We start from the raw sequence: 20,074 nt of genomic DNA on the forward strand, positions 1-20,074 counted from the left end.
GGAACAGGGGCTGGTGTTGAAGTCAGGTAATAACAATCTAAGAGCTGACTGAATTCTTGCCCAGTGCTTCATTGGCAGCACCCTTTGTGAACCATTCAGCAGCTGGGAACCACAGGAGCAGCTTGAAGGTGTATGGACAGTACAGGAAAAACAGAATAGAGAAAGCAGGACATCACAACGCAGAGTGACAAGGAGAAAACCAACAGGAAGGATACACAACCTGGTTCACCCTTCTGACCAGCTGGTCCAGGGATACCATCTCGACCAGGCTGTCCCTTCTCCCCTGAAGGACCAGGAGGGCCAGGACGACCAGTATCACCTAAGAGGGGGATGCAATACATTAGCACAGTAATGCAGTAGTAGAAACCCCCAACCTCCCCACCTCCCCCATCTGAATGTGAAGTGTGACAATGTAATAACAAATTCACAGCAGTGTAATCTTAAAACCTTTCTCTCCCCTCTGACAATTTAGAAAAGGCTTTTATGCATGCAACCTTTTGAGCAGTTAGTGTTTACTGAAAATAATATAATGCTTCCCTTTAGGAGCAGTTAGAATTTTACTCCTATAAAAGCAGGTTAGACCACTGGAGTAAGCTGGTAAATAGTGGAACAGTTAACTTCTCATTTCAATAGCTAATGATTTGACTATTGCAGCAGATACAAGTCATCAAGAGGGAGTTAAAACTACTTTTTTTTGGTTTTCAGTGAACTGTGTGCAATGGTGTCTGAGCATCCATATACATACAGGTGTTGTAAAAGGTAAGAAGAAAGGAGGTGGTTTCATGTGTTTTTCACAGAAGCAGATGACCTTTGCTGCACTGTTCATGCTTACCTACTGGCCCAGGTGGTCCAGGCAGGCCAGGATTACCTGGAGGCCCCTCAATACCTTTTGGTCCTGGAATTCCTGGCGTTCCTGTGAAGTACAGGCATTTCAATCAAGTTAGGCATGAAACTGGCTTTTCAGCAGATCTTGAAATGCTACAATCTGAGATGTCCTGAGTAACAAACGAGCCAACTGTATCAGGATACTGTTTATGTTCATTTTGCAGATTTACAGTTGATTAAGGAGACGGATTATAAATCAAAGAACACACTGAAACAGAACACAGGAGCACAACTGTCCTTACTGCTGCTCTCAAGACTGTCTTCTTAACTGTGAATGCCCATGGCTAAGGACACAGTGAGTCTGCTAGGAAATAACCATTCTTCTGCTTGACAACAAGTTAAAGCATTATTATAGTCCCTCTCCAATCGTCTTTTCCCAAAAAAGAATCTTAATAAAAATGGTCTTAGTTGGAATTTACACCAGATTCTCACCCCTACAGCATGAACTGAGTGGGAGGTAGGAATAGCAACTGATCCATTGCAGTATGTCTGTTCTGAACAGCATCTGAACCTGACCAAAGTAGTGTCTCAATACACCACTTCGACTGTTCACAATCTTTCAGGCATGACATGAGGCAGAGGGTAAAAAAATGTCAGTTTGTGGCCAGGTTTTGTTCTGTTCTAAGCTCCCTGCTGCCATGACTACACTGTTATAAATTCCCTAACTTCATACATGAAAGTAGCTCAAGCATGCTCATAGAACAGCCTTTACTGCTGCAAATGCAGCATAGGTAAAAACCTTGTTTCTTTAAACTGAGACTGAAAGAATTGACATACACCCATAAACAATCTCTATTAATATTTTCCTAGAGAAGAACGCAAAACTTGATTTCATTATGGTTCAGAGAGAGATTTCTCCTTAGAACATGTTTTTTGGCAATGAATGCTATTAAAGTGCCCAGTTTTCCTGATGACACTTCTTAATTGATTCATGAGGAAAAACCATGAAGCCAAACATAGCTACCGTGTGGGTCAGAGGAGGTGAGTGTCTGACTGCTGTGCGTGGGCAGCATTAGCTAGCACAACTGCCACATCCCCTCAGAGCAGGCACTCTTCAGGGATGCATTCACAGACTTACGCTTGCAGAGACAATTCCAACAGCATGAAGCTTTGCAGCAGATTGCTAGAAACTCTGAAAGAAGCTGCGCCAATCACCCACTGTGTTCAGATGTATATACCAATATAAGCAAGAGGGAAAGTAAGAAGATCCTGCTCAGAATTACCTGGGAATCCAGGAAGGCCTGGTTCTCCTTTTGCACCTGGGCTGCCTGGAAATCCAGGCAAACCAGGACTTCCAGCTATACCTTTACTGCCTGGACTACCTGGGTACCCAGGCAAACCAAGATCACCCTAGAAAACATGAAGCAGAAGTAAGAACCCAGTCTTTGTAAGATGGGTGAACCCTTCTTGTATGCTCCCAGTCTTACCATCACAAAAAGGCAGCATTATATTGTGTACGCTTCTCCTTACATCCAGTCAACGTAAACCATCTCACAGAAAATTCATTGGAAATAGCAACTGTAAAGATTTTGACAGCTTTCCCCCATGATTTTGTGTAGAGTGTCATAGCTTTCCCCAGAACATTGAAGAGATTACGCTAAAGAAAAAAGTGTTCTCTTTTCTTGCAGAAGAGATGGGAGATTTTTACCCCATGACAATGCAGAATTCAAACAGAAATCTGCAGTGCTTTAATCATGCAACGTTTCTGATGAATTAATTGCTGCTCCACATCAATTGTAAAGCACCAGTGAAGGCTGCTGAACTGCCTGTAGGTCTTTGTCACTTCCTTGTGGGTGACAGAAAGAATGATACAGGTAAACGTTAGTGCAAGTGTTTTATACAGGCATTTTTAGCAGCAGAATCCCTGATATAGAACTGGTAATTTACTCTCATATGCATACAGTCTTCATTTTTTCTTAGACTTAACTATATAATTAGACATGGGAACAGTGATATTAACTGTATAAATCCCTACCCAATCCCAGTATGTCAGAGGGTGTCACAGTGTGGAGCGGGCCACTAACTGAGTCCAACTTGAAAGGTCTGGTAAATCTTCTCCTTTAACCAGATTAAATGATATAGAAATACTTTCACCTTTAAAATTACAACTATTTCCTCCCATCTGAAAAGAACAAACCACAGTCAACCCTGCTTGTTACTGATGAATTTATACACATATTTACAGTTATATGTAATATATACCAAGTTAGAGGTGATAAAAAAATCCCCAACCAACAACCAGTCAACACAGACTGTAATTTCCTCATGGCATTTTCTATTGAAGAGCTCTGTGAATGTACCTTAGGTCCAGGAAGACCAGGAATACCAATGCCTGAAACACCAGGGTCCCCTTTCTCCCCTTTCAATCCAGGAAATCCTGCAGGCCCAGGCTGCCCTGGACGTCCTGCTATTCCTTGGCTGCCTTTAACTCCTGGGGGACCTGTCCAGAAGAGAAAATACAAGTTTTATAAATATAAAGAAAACTTCTGCAGTGGTTTAGAGAAGTCACTCAAATGGCAGCAACTGAAGTAGAAAGGACAAACAAATGGACTGGCTGGCTTTGAATACCTAATGTGGCTTTAGTCTTAAAAAGAAACTAAAACAGTGATCTACGGACCTTTCATGGCTTTTTGCATGACATTTCTAAGCCTTCATTTTCATTGTTCATTCACACAAATCTTGGTGGTATCAAGGCACAATTTAATGCTAGAATCCTCAGAAGCTGGAATTTTTGTTCCAGCAATCTTTCTAAATAACAGCCTTCACTTCCTCCTTCCCCTTTTGCTTGTGCCTGATGTCTAAAAGGGGTTTCACAGAATGATCTCTTTTCTGAACTTTCACATAATATGATCTGGGAAACTTGAGAAATATGGAAGTTACAAAATGTAGATCATTCTGTTTCGACATACATGAGCGCTTTAAAATAGTATGTATTTACAATACATTTGTTATTTGTATTTTCTGTTTTAATGGACATTTCCTGTTTCTTAAGCACTGTTTCAACAAATAGGTATGTAGGGCTTTATCTTCTTAGATACTGCACACAGCAGATCCATCTTTGTGCTACATAAAAGAAAAACACAAGCCAAAATGAAGTAAAACACAAGCACAGGAACTAACCTGGCAGGCCCATCTCTCCCATGGCACCTTTTAACCCCGGAGGTCCTGCTGGTCCTGGTGGCCCAGGAAGCCCCGTGTCTCCTTTGATGCCTAGGAAAGTTGTTGGTTTAGTTAATTGATGGCAATAATGAAAAGTTTCTGATATTCATGACTTCTCATATGAATGTGCTTGTCACCCAATTACAAAGGCAATGGATTTGGAGTTTCTTTAGGCCTCATACTCCTCTGACATGCTTTTCCACATCCATTTGCAGTGAAATATCAAACGTCTTTAGTTTGTTCTGAGGCAAGAGTTGATTGAGGCAACTTCTTGTTTTTAAGATTAGTTGAATGAAATAGGTCAAACCTCAATCCAGGATTTAGTAACCATCTGAAAGAATTTAATACTGGTTTGACTTGGTCTCTCCTGAGTTGTTCTGCAGAATGAACACATTATCTCCTCATCTACAACAGGTATTCGTAGCTTCTGTCACAGAATTATATGTGACCTACAATGCTCAAACTAGTTTGAGCCCTGGAAGGTTAATAAAATTCCCCAAGCCCAACAAGACATTTAGAGCAAGACCTACATTAGACATAGTGAATAAAGATTCAAGGTTTCAGGTAAATTGTTATAGCTGTAGGAAGAAGTAGTGCAAAAGAGAATTAGTTTTCTTGATCCTTGCAATTCTTTAGAGCTAAACTGTGACACCCAGCCAGCCCTTGCAGTACATTCATTTGGCCATTTGCAAAGTATGAGTAGAATGACTAAAAATGTAAGAAATAAACAAGAGAGACAGAGAAGTCGTATTGGCAGATTCTGCAGTCATGTTGGTTGCTCAAGCAGCAAGCACTTTTTCAGCCATCCTAAAAGCATTCCTAATCTTCAGTGGGATCAGCTTAAAACTGCTCTTGGGTCTTTCAGAAGCAAAGAGCTCAAAAGATGCTGTTTGGATGATGAACTTGAATGTCCTAAAACTATACTGCGGATTTAATTGTAAATCCCTAGGTTTTGCTTAGATACACCTGGATTAACACCCCAATCTCATGTGATAAAAACACATGCAAATATTTACGCACCAAACTGTCCATCTGAGGCCCTGTTCACTCACCTGGCAATCCTGGCACACCCGGAGGGCCACTAAGTCCTGGTGGGCCTGGGTCACCTGGGAGACCTTGATAACCTTTCTGTCCTGATAAACCAGGAATACCTCAAAGGACAAAGAAACATTTTATTATTATTACTATTACTGCATGTTTTCTTTTACTTTAAGAGATCATCCTTTAAGAGATGTAGCTATAGGTGAATAAAAATCCAAATAGGGATTTTTCCTCAGTAAATACAATTCCCCCTAGTTTGGCAAAGAAAAGTGTCACGGAATATATAACATTGCTTCTGGAAAGTTCCAAATTACTATACAACAGGAACAATATAAGTAAGTAGAGGAAAAAAGTAACTTTATGACTAACGCAAATATACTTCAGAAGCGACTGTTTCTGGGTGAGCACACCCCATGCTAAACTCTGTTTTCATCCAGATTACTTGCATGCATTTAATGCCATTGCCACACAGTTAGCACTTTGGAACTGATACAAAAAGTAATGCAGGTGTTTTAGCAGAGTTTGGCACATTCTGTGTGGTTATTATCCCAGACAATAATTTTGTGCTGCTTTGCTGGTAGAGTTAAATCCACCCTCTACAGTGCTTACTTAAGGCAGGGTGGGGGGAGAAGGAAAGTGTTTCAGTGTCAAACATAGGTTCCCCAGAAATGAATACAAAAGATAAATTAGCACAATAAGGGCTGGGCCAACATTAGAGAAGGGCATTCTCTGCTCTCTAGGGTAGAATATTTTTACTCTTCTCAAGACTAAATTAGAGATCAAAGGAGACATCAGAACCCTTGATGAGGGATGAGAGGGAAGCCAGCAAGTGAGGGAGAAACAGACTGGAGTGAACCGAGGGAACCTTCCAGGCTGCCAGCTTCCCAAGTAGAAACACACAGAGAGTGACATTTAGCTCAGGGGAGGGTAAGATTACAGAGATACCCAAAGGTAGAATCCGAAGGTGATGGATGAGCAGGTAACCTGTGCAGTTCCATCTTACAAGGCAAAAGCCCAAGGGGCTTTGAGACAGCAACCATGACAATGATCTCATCATGCTTAGGAATAGCACCTAGAAGACTGAGTTGCAATCCTGCTGAAAGCACCTTTGTGCTATTACAGTATTGGTATATGCCAAGTAAAAGTAACAGTTAATGAGCAAGGCACTGCAAACTAACCACACAGAGTAGCTTGGTCACAGAACCACTGAAAAAAAGCTCCCAAAATAAGAACCTTAAGCCACCTCTCTGTTATGAATCTAAGTTTTCTGTAAGAAAGAATGAACTGCAATAGATTCAGTTACAGGTCACTGTTGTGTGTAAACAGCTTCCCCAGACCCACATGCAAAGTTCTGTACCTGGAACACCTGGCTCGCCTTTTTCTCCTTTTGCTCCTAGCTGTTTTGGATCAACTTTTCCAGGTGGACCTGGCAGGCCTGCTTCGCCTTTGATGCCTTTCTGTCCTACTGGTCCGGGAGGCCCTGGTGGACCAGGCAATCCATTATTGCCTACAGCAGGTACAGACAACAAAAGGGAAAAAATACAGTCCTTGAGGTAGGCTACTACATTTGTAATGGTTTTTCTTGCATTGGGAGTTCAGGACTTATTAATGCAGTTGGAATTCACTAAATGATCAGTCAGTTTATCCAAGGGTCGCCAGAGCATCTTAAGCCTTGGAACAAAGCCGAGTGAGTGGACTGCATGGCGGTGTCTGTATCTGGCCATCCCAGCTCAGAAGAAGCAGTTGTCTATATGACCCACACCAAGAAAGCTCCAAGAGCTCCACCACACTGTACTACCAGCACAAAGGAGCTGCAACAGCAATAGCAGCTTTGGATTCACTGCCTCCTTGTTCTGGGGAGTGAGTGGCTTTTATTTCTAGCAAACTCTTTCAAAATTAATCTCAACAAGCAAGTTGGGAAAATGTAGATTGAACAGTTCCTCTGCGATACTTACAGAGCTCATTCTGGATGACTCCAGAATCCAGAACTACTGATTTTCTTCTTTCTATTGCTTAAAGCAGACTTTACGACAGGCTTCAGAAATATTGCCCTACTTTAATGCCATCAATGCAAAGGTAATGTTTTAAATTACCTACCATTTCATGACATCAACTAAAAAAGAATGACAGAATGCTATGGCTTAGAACTGCAAAGCAATTCTGAATATCAGCACTGGCAAAAGAAGATAATCTAGGCAGAGTCCAGTAATGAAGGTCTGGATGTTAGGATTACAAAGTCCCTTTCCACACAGGACATGGAAAACAGCAGTCTGCATTCCCTTCAGAGGCAGGTAAAACAAGCATTACCTTTCAAGCCAGGCAGGCCATTTCTCCCAGGAGTTCCTGGAGGCCCTGGAGGACCAGGGGCTCCCATGACGCCCATCTCCCCTTTGGCACCTAAATGCATTGAATCACCATTGTCATTCAGAACAAAACCAGGTACCAGTACCTAACTTTTAATTCCCTGCATCTCTAGGGTATTTATTAAGCAGCACATGATATAAGGCCTGTTTTAAGGGAACTGCAAGCACTCAGTTCTTGTATAGATCTAAGTTGGATAAAATGATGCTTGAAAACCATGGGGTATGTTCCACAGTTAAGTCCTGGGAAGCAAATTTGCAGTACGCTGTTCTTTATGGCAGGAAGCGTATTCATACCACTGGTAAATTGAGTTCCCTGCTTTGAAACCTAAATACTTGTTTGAAAGCAAACTTGAATTTATTGAAAGCCAAAAAGTCAATCAGGTGTGCACTGCTTGCAGTCTTTAGTACTGCCCCCTCTGTCCATAGACAAAGATATGCAAAATTCACTTTTGATATTTCTCTTCCAGAGGGTGAAACAAGACTATCTAACACACAGAGTAAAGGAGTCAGTATTTAAACCGTGTTGAATCCAATTGTTAGTATTTGCAATCACTTCATTTAAACAAATTCTATTTCCAAACTGTAGCAGTGACTAGGAAAAAAAATCACACCATAAATTAGGAAAGCGCCACAGTGACGATGCTCAAAGCCACGATTGACAATTATGAAACAAAATAACATAGAAAACATTTAAACCAAGTTACAGGGAGGAGTGGATTTTACAAGGATTTTAATGCAACAAATTCTGCTACATTTATTTTTGAAGTATGAGATGTAACAGTTACGTGTATCCAACTTTAAATGGGTAGGATAAACACCAAAGCTCACTAAGCTGGCATACCCAAGCATAAAGAGCATCTACCTGTAACTACAGTTTGGTCTTTGACCATAGGTAAACTCGAACTTACCTGGAAATCCAGGTATTCCATCCCGGCCAGGTGGTCCAGGTGAACCCTGAGGCCCTGGGAGACCAGGGGGTCCTGGATACCCTGGAGCTCCTCGGTCACCTGGAGGACCAGGAACGTCGAAGCCTGGAGGACCTGGATCCCCTTTCTCCCCTGGAACGCCCTGCAATCCTAGACAGTGTTGTTAAGACACAACCTTTTAGCACAAGGGAAGGGAAAGCTGAGATTTGTGTGTGTCTCTGGACATAGTACTGTAGGAATAGCTAAATTTTATCTGGGGTCCTTTCCTAACACTGATGAAACCCCTGCAATTCTTCTAAAGCCATTTGATTTTTAATGTTTGCAGGTATTAAAAGGCCATGTTCTCCTGAAAAAAAGTATTCCTAACATTTTACCAAGATATAGCAAACGCAATTAAAGAAACTTCAAAAGCAGAACAACAACTCACTTTGTCAACCTGTGAAGTCTGATTAATAAACCAAAGAGCCAAGATCGATTAGGCTGGTTTGTATTTTGTCGCTCAGTATTGAGACTCTTACAGTTATATTTCCATCAAAGATTCCATTTTGTTACATTCTAAGTTAATGTCAGCTGTGTAGTTTTGAAGGATGGCAAAACCTGCGTTGCATTACATTGCCCTGAATGAAAAACATCAACTGTCAAAATATGCTTAAGATTGTTTAATGCTAACGGTACTGAGCTTGAGGCATTGCTGCAGCAAGCAGACAGCTTGTTGCCCTCCAGTGCACTGTGTCAGTGAGGATGCTCATTCTGGAAACGTAGCTGACAAAAAAGGATTATTCTTAAATCTGAAGTTAAGAAAAGGCTTTGGTAAAGAGACCACAGTACCTGGGGAACCTGGGGTTCAAAAGCCAACGAGTTAGAGCTCATCAGGGAGTTGAGACAGGTAGCAGTAAGGAGTTGTGACAGTCGTTAAGTTAGGAAACAAAATAAAGCACATACAGTTAGAACAAAGGAATAAAAATCTACACTAAAGTTACTAAAACCAGATCTAAGTACAAAGAACAACACTAGTGCAGTCAAGAGAAACCAGACTGCAAGGAAAGCTGGAGGTCTTTGTCAAAGTGCAGCCACCATTGTATGCAGAAACAAGAAACTCGGTGAGATATTTCATGGTATACTTAAAAAATAGAATTCTCTTCCCTCTCTCCTTGTCCAGTATTCTCTTCAACCTGGGAACAAGCTTTTTCTGACCAGTTTCTTACAAAAAAAGGAATTCTAATGGAATTTCTGGTTCTCAAAGAGGCAACCATACCATAATTGGAGCAACACAGACAACACAGTCAGTTCTGGAGTAATTTGTTGCTTTAAAAAAAAAAGAACGTTGAGTTATTGCAAACTATTTGAAGAAATGGTGGTGCGAAGAAAGGACATTCTGAATGGGGAAATCCTCCCCAGAATTTTCCAAAACCTCTGAAAAACAGAGCCCCAGATACTCCACATTGCACAAAGGATCAGAATCAAAACAGCCTAGTAAAACAAACAAGGGATGGAAGACGGGAATGTAGGCTTTCTGCACAGAACAGAAACAGCAGTGCCAAGGGAAGTAACAAGGACTTCTCAAGCAAGACCTTTAGTGATGCACTAGATTCCAGAGCCACTATGCTGTTAGTAGCCACAATGATGAGTCGTTACAGACAAGAGCAGTGAAAACACAAGCATTTCCAATCAACTCTAGTGATAATTGTGCATTTGTCAAGGTTGGTATTTTGGGATAAATCAGCAATCACATGAAATCAAATTCTCACTAAAACCAGAAGGGATGTCACAGGAAGACAAAAGAACATGCATTGGATGAAAGTTTCAAATCCATACCAGTGCAACCCAGCCCTTCACCCCAAACACACACTGGTGTAGACTTCTGTTTCAGCTCAGCCTCAAGTGCAGCCATAGGTTCAGGACAGTATACTGAGCACAGTAAACCAGGCAGAGGACCCACCTGCTTGCTTAGGGAACTCCTGTGGACCTTGTCCAGACCCTTCTGTCCCTAGCTCTTAATACCAGACACATTCAAGGCTTGCTGGTGCAGTGAATGCATCTTCCTTTCCCCCACTGGGAAACTTGTGAAAAAATATGCTTAAACATGAACTATGCTTTATGTATGTGAGTAGAATTCAAACTCCATGGCCTACTTACTCTAGTGCTTGCCTACCTGCATGTTAAGCACTTTGGTGAATCTCAGCTCACAGTTCATAAAGAACTGAATCTGATCAACCAATCTGTGACCCATGGCCTTACAGTTGGCCGTGATTCTTTCTGCATGCACTGTGATTGTGAACCATTCCAATCCTGGTGCTGGCATACAAACACATTCAAAAAGTATGGCTCACAAACATGCAGCATAAACAGTCATACAGGCATGGTGGGAACCAGATGGGATTTGAAGTGTTCAGCAGCAGGCATGCTAAGTCCACAGAGAATGTTCCCACTGTGGTGACTGCCACAAGTCTGTAACATCAGGAGTTGGTGCACAGCAAGCCCATTCACTGAATGCGGGGGAAAAGGAATTTCCCTGAGCAAACCTTGTGAATAGAATGATGTGCATGCACGTACACGTATCCTTTGTGCACAGAGATGGAACAAGTTACCTTCATCAGTCACCTGGTATTTTAGACAAAAGACAGACAAGCTCCCTTCAGAGACATACTCTAATTCTCACTGTCCTTAGATTCTGCTTTGTCAACCTATTTTAAACTTACCAGGACTCATAAAACTTGCTGGATTTGAAGAATAAAAGCGTGTGAGGGAATCAGGAACCCCAGAACTTGGAGGTTTCTGTAAGAGTTCTTTTCCAGATGTGCTTATGGCAAGATGAATGTGTACAACTCTTTCTGACAGGCTTTTGTTAAAGCAGTATCATGTCACTGCCCAGAGAACATTTTCTCCTCTACAAAACAATGAACCAGCTAGTTTGGAATACTCATGCTTTCTTGCTTTCCACACTAAGTTAAACTGTGGTTCAGCTTCCATTAGGGAAAAAAAAAAAACCAGGTATCCAGCCACTTCAGGAAAACCTGAACTCCTTCCTCCATTTTGCATTTACCATATAAGCAGAGGGAGGACAAGTAGCCTTGTACAGGAGACTGCACAGCACAGGCAGCTGAAGACAGCTTTCCCCCTCTTCTGTAACTGCAAAACCTCTGCACTGACATTGTGCTCCCTTCTGTCTTGTCCTCAAGAGTATTGCAATAAACTCCTTCACAGAGATTTTGTTGCTGTCTGTGCATAACACTTTCTAGAGCTTCTGCCAAGGCTTCAAGTCTTCCCAAAGTGGGCTTTTTCACCCTTAAAACCTCTCTAAATTGTGCAAATGCCAAGCCTGAATGTAATTCCATTTCTGATTTCAGTAAAAAAACAGATGTACCAGGTTATGCCTACTTGACTGGCAAAATACCCAAACTGATAGACGTGAAGTCTCTTATGTTTCCTTGCCTATCTGTTCAGTGGGACCTTCAGTGTTCTGTGTACCTGCTTGGTGTATGACAGAAATAACATAAGGGTACAATTCAAGTGAGTTTTACCTGGGGGACCAACAGGACCTGGAGGTCCTGGAGATCCAGGTGGACCTTGACCACCAATGCCAGGGATGCCTGGTGGGCCTGGGAGTCCTGGTGGTCCACTTGGTCCAGGGTCACCTAAAAGAATACTCTTTTTTAGTTAAATAGTGAACTCAATCCAGAAATGCTTGCTTGCAGAAGCAGAGTGCCTGCATATTATACTTGAAATCTCATCCTTGTATGCAAACAAATATGGATCTGACACAGGAAAAACACACTTCAGAGGCTATATCTGAAAGTCAGTGATTTGTCCTCACTCTGTGTGGAATGCATACAGTTTATGTTTCAAGGCTACACAGAGACACATTATTGCATCGTAACCCCAACCAAACCCAACAGATGCTCTCTAGCAAACCGGCATGCTCCACAGTTGAATACAGACAACGATCAACAACAGGAACTCAGGAACTGCTAACCCTCTGCATGTAGAAGCAGAGCACATCTAAATGACAATTATTCCACTGAAAAAGTGTTACCCCCACATTAACATGATCTGTTCTTCAGAATACAGACTTTCAAATACTGACCTACAGAGTGGTATTTACCCCCTTGCTTGCTTGTCTTTTGAGAACACAAGCTTCATTTACACAGGTATGTCTGACTTGGAAATATGGACCCTGTAGTAACTGCTCCAAGGTCAGCACTGCTGGTATTTGACTGCCATAGGACCCCCAGCACATGTATGTTTTTTAAACTTCAGCAGGGAACAGGAAAGGGGAGAGTTCTCCATACCTTTGGGCCCTGGTGTTCCATCAAAACCTGCCCGTCCTGGGAGACCAGGGTTTCCTGGGAAGCCAGGATCACCTTTAGGTCCTTGAACTCCTTTTGTGCCTGGTGGTCCTGGGGGTCCAGGTGGTCCTGGAAGCCCAAATCCACGATCCCCCTGTAACAAAAAGAAATCTTTTAAAAAAGAGTTTTCTAAGCTTAGCCTCTCCTAAAAACATTAAAAGCAAAGAAACAATGCCCATCATTTTAGAGTTCTATTTCTTTTTTACTACCCTCACTCAAACCTCAAATAGAGAATGTGACTTCCCCACCATGAGAACCTGACAAGAGGTGAAATCCTTCCCCCACCAGCTCCTACTGACACGGAAGAACCTCTGAGATAATGAAGTTTTATATGAAACAAGCAAACACAAACCTTCTGTCCTGGGAAACCAGGTGGTCCAGGAGGTCCATCTAGACCAGGGCGACCAGGAGCTCCTGGAGCTCCAGGGGGGCCAGGAGTCCCTGGGAAACCTACGTATGACATGGAGGTTATGGCAGCAGAGGAGAGGACATCAGAGAGCATTAGAACAAGTCTTCCAGAAATGCTTAGGGCCCATGAAAAGCAGTAGCTGAAAAGAGGTTCTGCTCAAGCATACTTGAGGGGTATGTTTGGCTGAGACAACTTTTGGGCACACAGTCTTTGAAACAGAGGATCTCTGGGACTCCTCACAGAGGGGAGCACTCCCCATGCTGTGTGCTCTAACAGGAATTACAAACAGTTCAACATCAGAACCATTAACACCTTGAGACAGCATTGGGAGATCATTTATCAACCCAAGCTCAGACATTCATCATACACCAAACTTTTATCTATTTTCTTTTGTGTCCTTGGTTTACAGAAAAGTGTAAATGCGAAGGAGCAGTACAGTAAAGAGAGGAGTAAGAGATCAGCAGGCTTTTTCCTCCTATTTCTTAAACTATTATAAGGATGTATAAAACAAAGACAAGCATTTTTTAAAGGATTCTAAAACCAGAAATCAATTCACTATGAAAAAGTGAAGAGACACATCCCTGTGTTCCCTCTTCTTGCCAGCACAGTACAGCAACAGGGGTGTAAACATACCTTTTGGGCCTGGTGGACCTGGAAGGCCAATGCCAGGAATACCTGGCTCCCCTTTTGCACCTGGGATGCCTGATAAGCCACGCTGACCTGGCTGACCAGGATCTCCTGCAAAAAGAAGAAAAATCAACATAGTTATCAAAAATCAGAATAAAAAGCTCTTTGCACTCCCTGGATATCTAGGTGTTGCTTTACCTGGAAGACCTGGGTCACCACTTCTTCCTGGAGGACCAGGGGGGCCAGGTACTCCTGGTTCTGTAATAGTCTGACCAGGGTCACCTTTAGGACCTAACACCAAAAAAAGAAGCAATATGTATCACTCAGAAGAAGTTTCTTGTCTGTTTTATTTTGAGCAGAAAAGGATGTTAGCCACATCCTAAGCTGACCAAGAACGAGCACCAGCAATGCTTTATCCAACAGACTATCCGCCCCCAAGCCCCATACAGAACTTTTAGGCTTAGAAGCACTATTTAATGTTAAGAAATGTTATTTCTTCTAGTTTGTTCCTAGGTACTGTCATGTGAATAGTATTCTCCATAGCTGACACCAGCACAACTTGATCAGGATCTGAGCAGTTGACAAGGAAGTAACAAAAGCAAACTTGTTCAGAGCAAACCCTTGTTTTAGAAATCTATTGTAGCTGCAGTATTATTAAGCATAAGCCAGATGGTAGTTACAATGCATTTTCACTGTAGTCAATCAAGAAGGAGAAGCACAAGGATGACTCATATGCCTATGGTAATATAGCACAAATTCTGCTTGCTTCATGATTCTGTGATGACCCTCAGTAAGGAAGCTTATAAATACAAGATCTTACAACACCTTTGGGTAAAAGCTTAAAAGCAGCGTTATGTTCTGACAACTATCTGGATCAAAAGGACAAAACTTGATTTTACAGCTTTTGTTCAACAGCACAGAGAGACCAACTCACCAGGAACTCCGGGAGGCCCTGGACGGCCCGACACACCTTGGATGCCCTTTTCACCAGGTAAACCTTGCGGACCAAACCCAGGAGGACCAGGAAGTCCTTTTTCTCCAGGTAGACCTGGTAATCCTGGATCACCTGGAATACCCATTTCTCCTTTGAATGCAACACTGCCCTGTAAAAGAAAGAACAGGGTGGGAAAGAGGAATATGCATTTACCAGCAAAGGAGTAAAGTGTTTCACAGCTTCTGTTCTGAAACTGTTTGGCAGTTTCCATCCTTCTAGCTCTCAAGATCACTAGCTTCCTACATCTTACTAACATAGCAGGGGTAAGGTCTAAACCTGGGTACTTAATTCTTCATGCCAAATAGGTGAAATGTAGACGATGGTAGAAAGGACCATCTGACCCTATTTGAGAGAAGCCTAAGCTTATTTTTAGAGGCACTGACAGATTCAGGGAGTACATCTGTGTTCATCACATTTGCTACTCCTCTTACCTACACTACATCAAATGCATTCAGGACTTCCCAACACATCTGTCCAACCAGAAACAGCACTAAATGGAACTCACCGGTTCTCCTTTAGGGCCAGGTAGACCTGGCAGTCCATCTCGTCCAGGAGTGCCATCTATGCCAGGAAGACCTGGAGGTCCTGGGAAGCCAGGTTCTCCTTTGTCACCTTTCATTCTTGGAGACGTCAGGACATCTCCTGGGTCTCCTTTAGGACCAGGTCTCCCAGGAGCACCTGGGGATCCTGGGAATCCCTAAGGGGAAGCAAAAAAAAAAAAAAAGAAGAGAAAAGAAAAATAAGCATTTCAGTTTTTCTTTCACTCTTTTTCTGAGTTTGGCACAAGAATTATGCATTCAAGCTAGTTATGGACAAAAAAGAGTTATTATACACAAATTCATATCTACTGTGCACAGATCTACCAAACATGGAAGACAAGTGAGACCAGAACACAACACCACCACTTACTGGTGGCCCTACAAGGCCAGTTAATCCAGGAAGCCCCTTTTCACCTTTTGGTCCAGGAAAACCAGGAGAACCTGAGTAGAGCACAAAAAGACGAAAGAAAAAGATAAAACTGTAGAAGCTGTAAATATCAAGCATGCTGTTTGCATAAGATAACAGCTAAGTTGTTCTAAACCCAGGCAAGGTTTAATCTGCTTTTTTGGGGGAGCTTGATGTTATTTGAGAGCCTAATTTGCAACTCTAAGTTAAATCAGTAATGTCAAAAAATGTCACACTTGTAAAAAGCTCCAGCTCCTCTATCATTTCAGGAATAGCAAGTAAAAGTTAATTTCTCTCTTTCAGTTAAATCTCTAGCAGACCTTAAACTTTTGATACACAGAATGTTTGCAAGTCTGTCTTTGCTCGTGGAATTTATTTTGGAAGACTGGATTTTCAGAAAAGAAGTGATTGTTTTACATGTATCCAACCATCTCCTCCTTACACTCCCCAACTGTGCAAAACAGGACAAGCATCACCTATATACTGGAGCTGCCAACTGTGCATCTGAATTTGTATACATCACATTATACACAGATACTCAGATACAAAGTGACTTTATGGAATATATTAAGCAAAATAGTGAAGACCATAACTTTACCTGGACTACCTGGAGGTCCTGGTGGTCCTCTCTCCCCAGGAGGCCCAGTTATTCCAGTCCCTATGCAATTGAAGCACGTGTCTCCTTGATCACCTGAAAAGATTTGCACAGAAAAAGCACACTTGAGAACCAGGTCTCAGAAAACATTAAAAGAATTCTAAACCATACTAAAATCCAAACTTTAATTAAAGTCTGAGTGCAAAATAAATACTGGGAATGTTTTACTGATTTGACAATAGGCTAAACTTATTTCATAAAAAGAAGGGGGGGAATAATGGTTTCCAGAAGCTGAGGAATTTGCCTCACATACAGACGTGCCAATGTAGTATTCAAGCACTTCATTAGGTTAATTAATTAACCATTAAAATTTCCATGAGAAAAAAGGCTTCCATTTGAAAGGAGTACAAAATAAAATGAGATGCCCAAAGTCAGGTAGGATGTCCATGGTTGAGCTAGGAAAAAATTCTCACTTACCCATATCAGCATCCTCATTGCAAGGTTGTCTTTTTGGAAATAAGGATACACATTAAAGAGATCTTTCTTTTGCTTACCAAACACACACACACACACACACATTGTACACTGACCAGCTCAAATCAGGAATCTTGCATTTATAATTTCAATGTTGCTTTCCATAAAAAATGTCAAATTTATTTATGAAATAAGTATAAAACTTTTCCACATAGAGTTGGAAACTGCTGTTACAAAGCACTTAGTTGCTCTGTAATTGGGAGGTACTCATAAATCTGAACTTCCATTTTACTTTAATCATGAGCCATGCTAGGCCCTAGCATTGGTTGGAGCCTCATTCACGTGGAGATTTCTGTGCTTTAACACTAGGGTGAGGGACTATCCTACACACCCCAAACTCCACATTTCTTACTCAGAAACAGAAAATATTTGCACTGAACACCACTGGCAAGAGATACTGTTTATCCTTATTTAATGCAGGCTTTACATTATGTAACAAGCTTTACAAAAAGAGAAGAAACAAGATAGACATGGGCACTGCACCTTTTTGGCCTCGCTCCCCTGTAAAGCCTTGTTGTCCTGGAATTCCTGGAGGACCTGGTGGCCCCTGCTCACATATCCCTTCACCTAAGGAGAATCAAGAGAGGTTTAATGATCAATTTGTTACAGACTGACAGCAGCACTGAACACATGTATTCAGTACAAAATTGCACTTCCTACTATTTGTGTGAATATTCTAATACACCCACACAATCACAGGCCAAACACTTTGGCAATTCAGACAGAGGACTGCTAATGAAAACCTACCAACGTAATCCAAACTCAAAAGGAAACAATCATCAGTTCCCCTTTACAACCTCAACTGCCTCCCACTGCTTCCCACAGCCTACACACTTCCATCTGTACACTACATTCTGCTGTTCAGCCTCATATCATAAAAGCATGTGCATGAAGTATCACCAGTGAGGGGACTTAAGCTGCCAAAGACATCTAGACACTAAATTCCTCCCTGAACCCTGTTACCTCCTCTCCACTATGGTTCTCATATTCCATCTCCCATTCCCCACTTCCCTTATACCAAAAAGGAGCTTCATCTGAAGTTTTTTGTAGTCTACAAATGAGAATATTTATGAAATAAAACTGAAATTCTGTGAAAAATCACTCTTTTGACTCTCCACTCTCTTTTACTTGTTATCTATGTGGTCATCACTTACCAGTAGGAACAGATGGTGCAGGTGGCCCTGGGGGACCTGGTGGTCCTGGAGGTCCTCGTGGTCCATCAAGTCCTGGCTGCCCAGGAATAGAAATACCAGGTAAACCTGGATCTCCCTTCTGTCCTCTCTCACCAGGTAAGCCAGGTGGGCCAGGAGGTCCAACAGTAGTGATCCCTAAGATGAAAATAATACAGGTAAGCAGTCAGTATCTGTTTTGACAGCCTTGATGATTAGCATCCTCTGCTCACCACAGCAGTGGCAATCAGTGTTCAGAATTTCTCATAACTTCTTGACCCCATAAGTTTAGGACCACCCTTCAAGCTCACAAGTAGCTCTAAATAGTTCTGCCATCAGTTTCTGCTCAGGCCATGTATCCAAAGGAGTGTGAAAACACTGTTAAACTAAATATACATTCAGACATTTGAGCATACAACTTAATCTTAATGCTTGCTCTCCTACCTGGTGAACCTGGCAAGCCAGGTGGCCCAGGCCTACCAGAGAATCCACGCTCCCCTTTGGCTCCTGGAAGTCCTGGCAATCCTTTGCTACCTTTTGGTCCCACTGCTGCATCAATGCCTGGTCTTGAAATGACCTGTAAATGTTTCATGTTTATGTGAAACGACATGTCATGGAAAGTGTCACTGGAATGGTAAAGAGAAGTGAGGGAGGAAAAGTTCAACATACTTTGAACCTCATGCCAATGACAGATGCTTTTCCCACTCCACTGAATTACCAGGTAAAATTCCAGTAAAGAGCACTTCCCAATAGGAAGCACTTTTACTGCCAAGCCAACATGGTTATAACAGGCTTCAGTGAAGCTGACTCAATTTCTGCTGGTCTGAGGTTATCGTCTAGCCTTGTGTTTGTAACCTAGCAAATCCTAGGGCACAGAATCTATCTTGAAAGAAGGAAACAATTATTTCTATTAGTGAATATATGAAACCTTTGCTGGTTCTGTTACTGTTATACCCAGAGACAGGACCCACAGTCACCCTGAGGAAACAACACTGTCAAACAAATGCAAGAAGAAAAGAAACGATCAGCAACTTACAATTCCAGGAGGACCAGGGGGACCAACGTCACCTTTTTCACCCTATCAAAGGAATTAAGAGCATTTTTTATACTGTGTATTAGTACAAAAGAAAGTTATTGCAAGTATTCCTCAACACTGTAATAGCATAGGCAACGCAATTTACTACTCGGCCACAGCTGAAGCCAGTCATGACAGATTTTCAAGCTGCTACAGCAATAATGACAAGAAACCTGGCATACCTTTTCACCGTCTCTTCCTGGAGCACCATTTATTCCAGGCCCACCAGGTAAGCCCTTCAAGAAAATAAAAAGATAATCACACTCAGATCTTCTCCATATCAGAAGAAAAGTGTTTAAGGAGTCAGATTAGAAATGTAAGAGCTACTCACATCCCTACCAGGCTGACCAGGTTCTCCATCTTTGCCAGGCTTTCCCTTCAAAGACATAAACATTCATTGAAATAAAATGCTTCAGGGGTGAAGAATTCTTATGGGAACTGTGTTACTTATTTCCCATTTTCAATAAGCCAGACTTTCTCTAGAATGCAGTCCTTGGGACAAACACGTCAAAGACATCGATCAAATAAAATCAACGGAGTTATTTAACCTGAGGTTTTCATTTTGAAACCCAGAACACAAAAACATGGCAAGTTTCAAAGAAATGTTGTGTGAGTACAGCACAAAATGATCTTCAGTTAACTATTGCTGATTCATTGTGTTAACTCCCTTTATTTTAACAATAGAGAAAGACTTTATTTGGAAAACAGATCCCAACTCCCTAAACACCAGAACATGACATTTGATTATGAAATTGGTATAATGTGACCACTGAAATAAAACACAAACATTTATGTGCTTGAATTTTAACTCTCCTTGAAACCAAATGCAGTTTTCTAAACAATAGTATCAACAAAAATATAAGGTGCAATTCTGCTCAAAGAATTGACTTCTAAAGCCCATATATTCTTGCTGAAGTGCTTCCAAACCCCACATGTTCAATGACAGGTTTCTCATTGCTGTGACAGAACTAGTGCAAGCTCCACTTTATTCCAGACCATTTACTGG

At 41.8% G+C, this 20,074-nt stretch overlaps 1 protein-coding gene across 4 annotated transcripts in view; it reads right to left on the reverse strand.

Moving 5' to 3' along the window:
- The window catches only part of COL4A5 (collagen type IV alpha 5 chain), a 77,963-nt gene that overhangs the window by 16,198 nt on the left and 41,691 nt on the right, over window positions 1–20,074 (reverse strand). For all 4 annotated transcript variants that reach the window (XR_009726728.1, XM_061361882.1, XM_061361883.1 and 1 more), the window contains exons 16-39: window positions 19,400–19,444; window positions 19,251–19,304; window positions 19,030–19,071; window positions 18,438–18,570; window positions 17,979–18,152; window positions 17,308–17,391; window positions 16,294–16,386; window positions 15,660–15,730; window positions 15,256–15,447; window positions 14,691–14,859; window positions 13,955–14,047; window positions 13,763–13,867; window positions 13,073–13,170; window positions 12,664–12,814; window positions 11,896–12,009; window positions 8,357–8,524; window positions 7,393–7,482; window positions 6,443–6,592; window positions 5,097–5,195; window positions 4,006–4,095; window positions 3,186–3,325; window positions 2,109–2,235; window positions 833–913; window positions 221–319 (exon numbers count right to left, since the gene is read on the reverse strand). Coding sequence is in view for 3 of the 4 variants with exons in the window: in XM_061361882.1 (XP_061217866.1) it covers window positions 221–319; window positions 833–913; window positions 2,109–2,235; window positions 3,186–3,325; window positions 4,006–4,095; window positions 5,097–5,195; window positions 6,443–6,592; window positions 7,393–7,482; window positions 8,357–8,524; window positions 11,896–12,009; window positions 12,664–12,814; window positions 13,073–13,170; window positions 13,763–13,867; window positions 13,955–14,047; window positions 14,691–14,859; window positions 15,256–15,447; window positions 15,660–15,730; window positions 16,294–16,386; window positions 17,308–17,391; window positions 17,979–18,152; window positions 18,438–18,570; window positions 19,030–19,071; window positions 19,251–19,304; window positions 19,400–19,444 (2,662 nt within the window). In the remaining variant the exon portion in view is untranslated. The remainder of the gene's footprint in view (window positions 1–220; window positions 320–832; window positions 914–2,108; window positions 2,236–3,185; window positions 3,326–4,005; window positions 4,096–5,096; window positions 5,196–6,442; window positions 6,593–7,392; window positions 7,483–8,356; window positions 8,525–11,895; window positions 12,010–12,663; window positions 12,815–13,072; window positions 13,171–13,762; window positions 13,868–13,954; window positions 14,048–14,690; window positions 14,860–15,255; window positions 15,448–15,659; window positions 15,731–16,293; window positions 16,387–17,307; window positions 17,392–17,978; window positions 18,153–18,437; window positions 18,571–19,029; window positions 19,072–19,250; window positions 19,305–19,399; window positions 19,445–20,074) is intronic.

The sequence above is a fragment of the Neopsephotus bourkii genome, unplaced genomic scaffold (genome assembly GCF_033783945.1).
Source record: "Neopsephotus bourkii isolate Nb327-2 ecotype Australia unplaced genomic scaffold, CSIRO-AGI_Nbou_v1 NB_1067, whole genome shotgun sequence".
NCBI lineage: Eukaryota > Metazoa > Chordata > Aves > Psittaciformes > Psittacidae > Neopsephotus > Neopsephotus bourkii.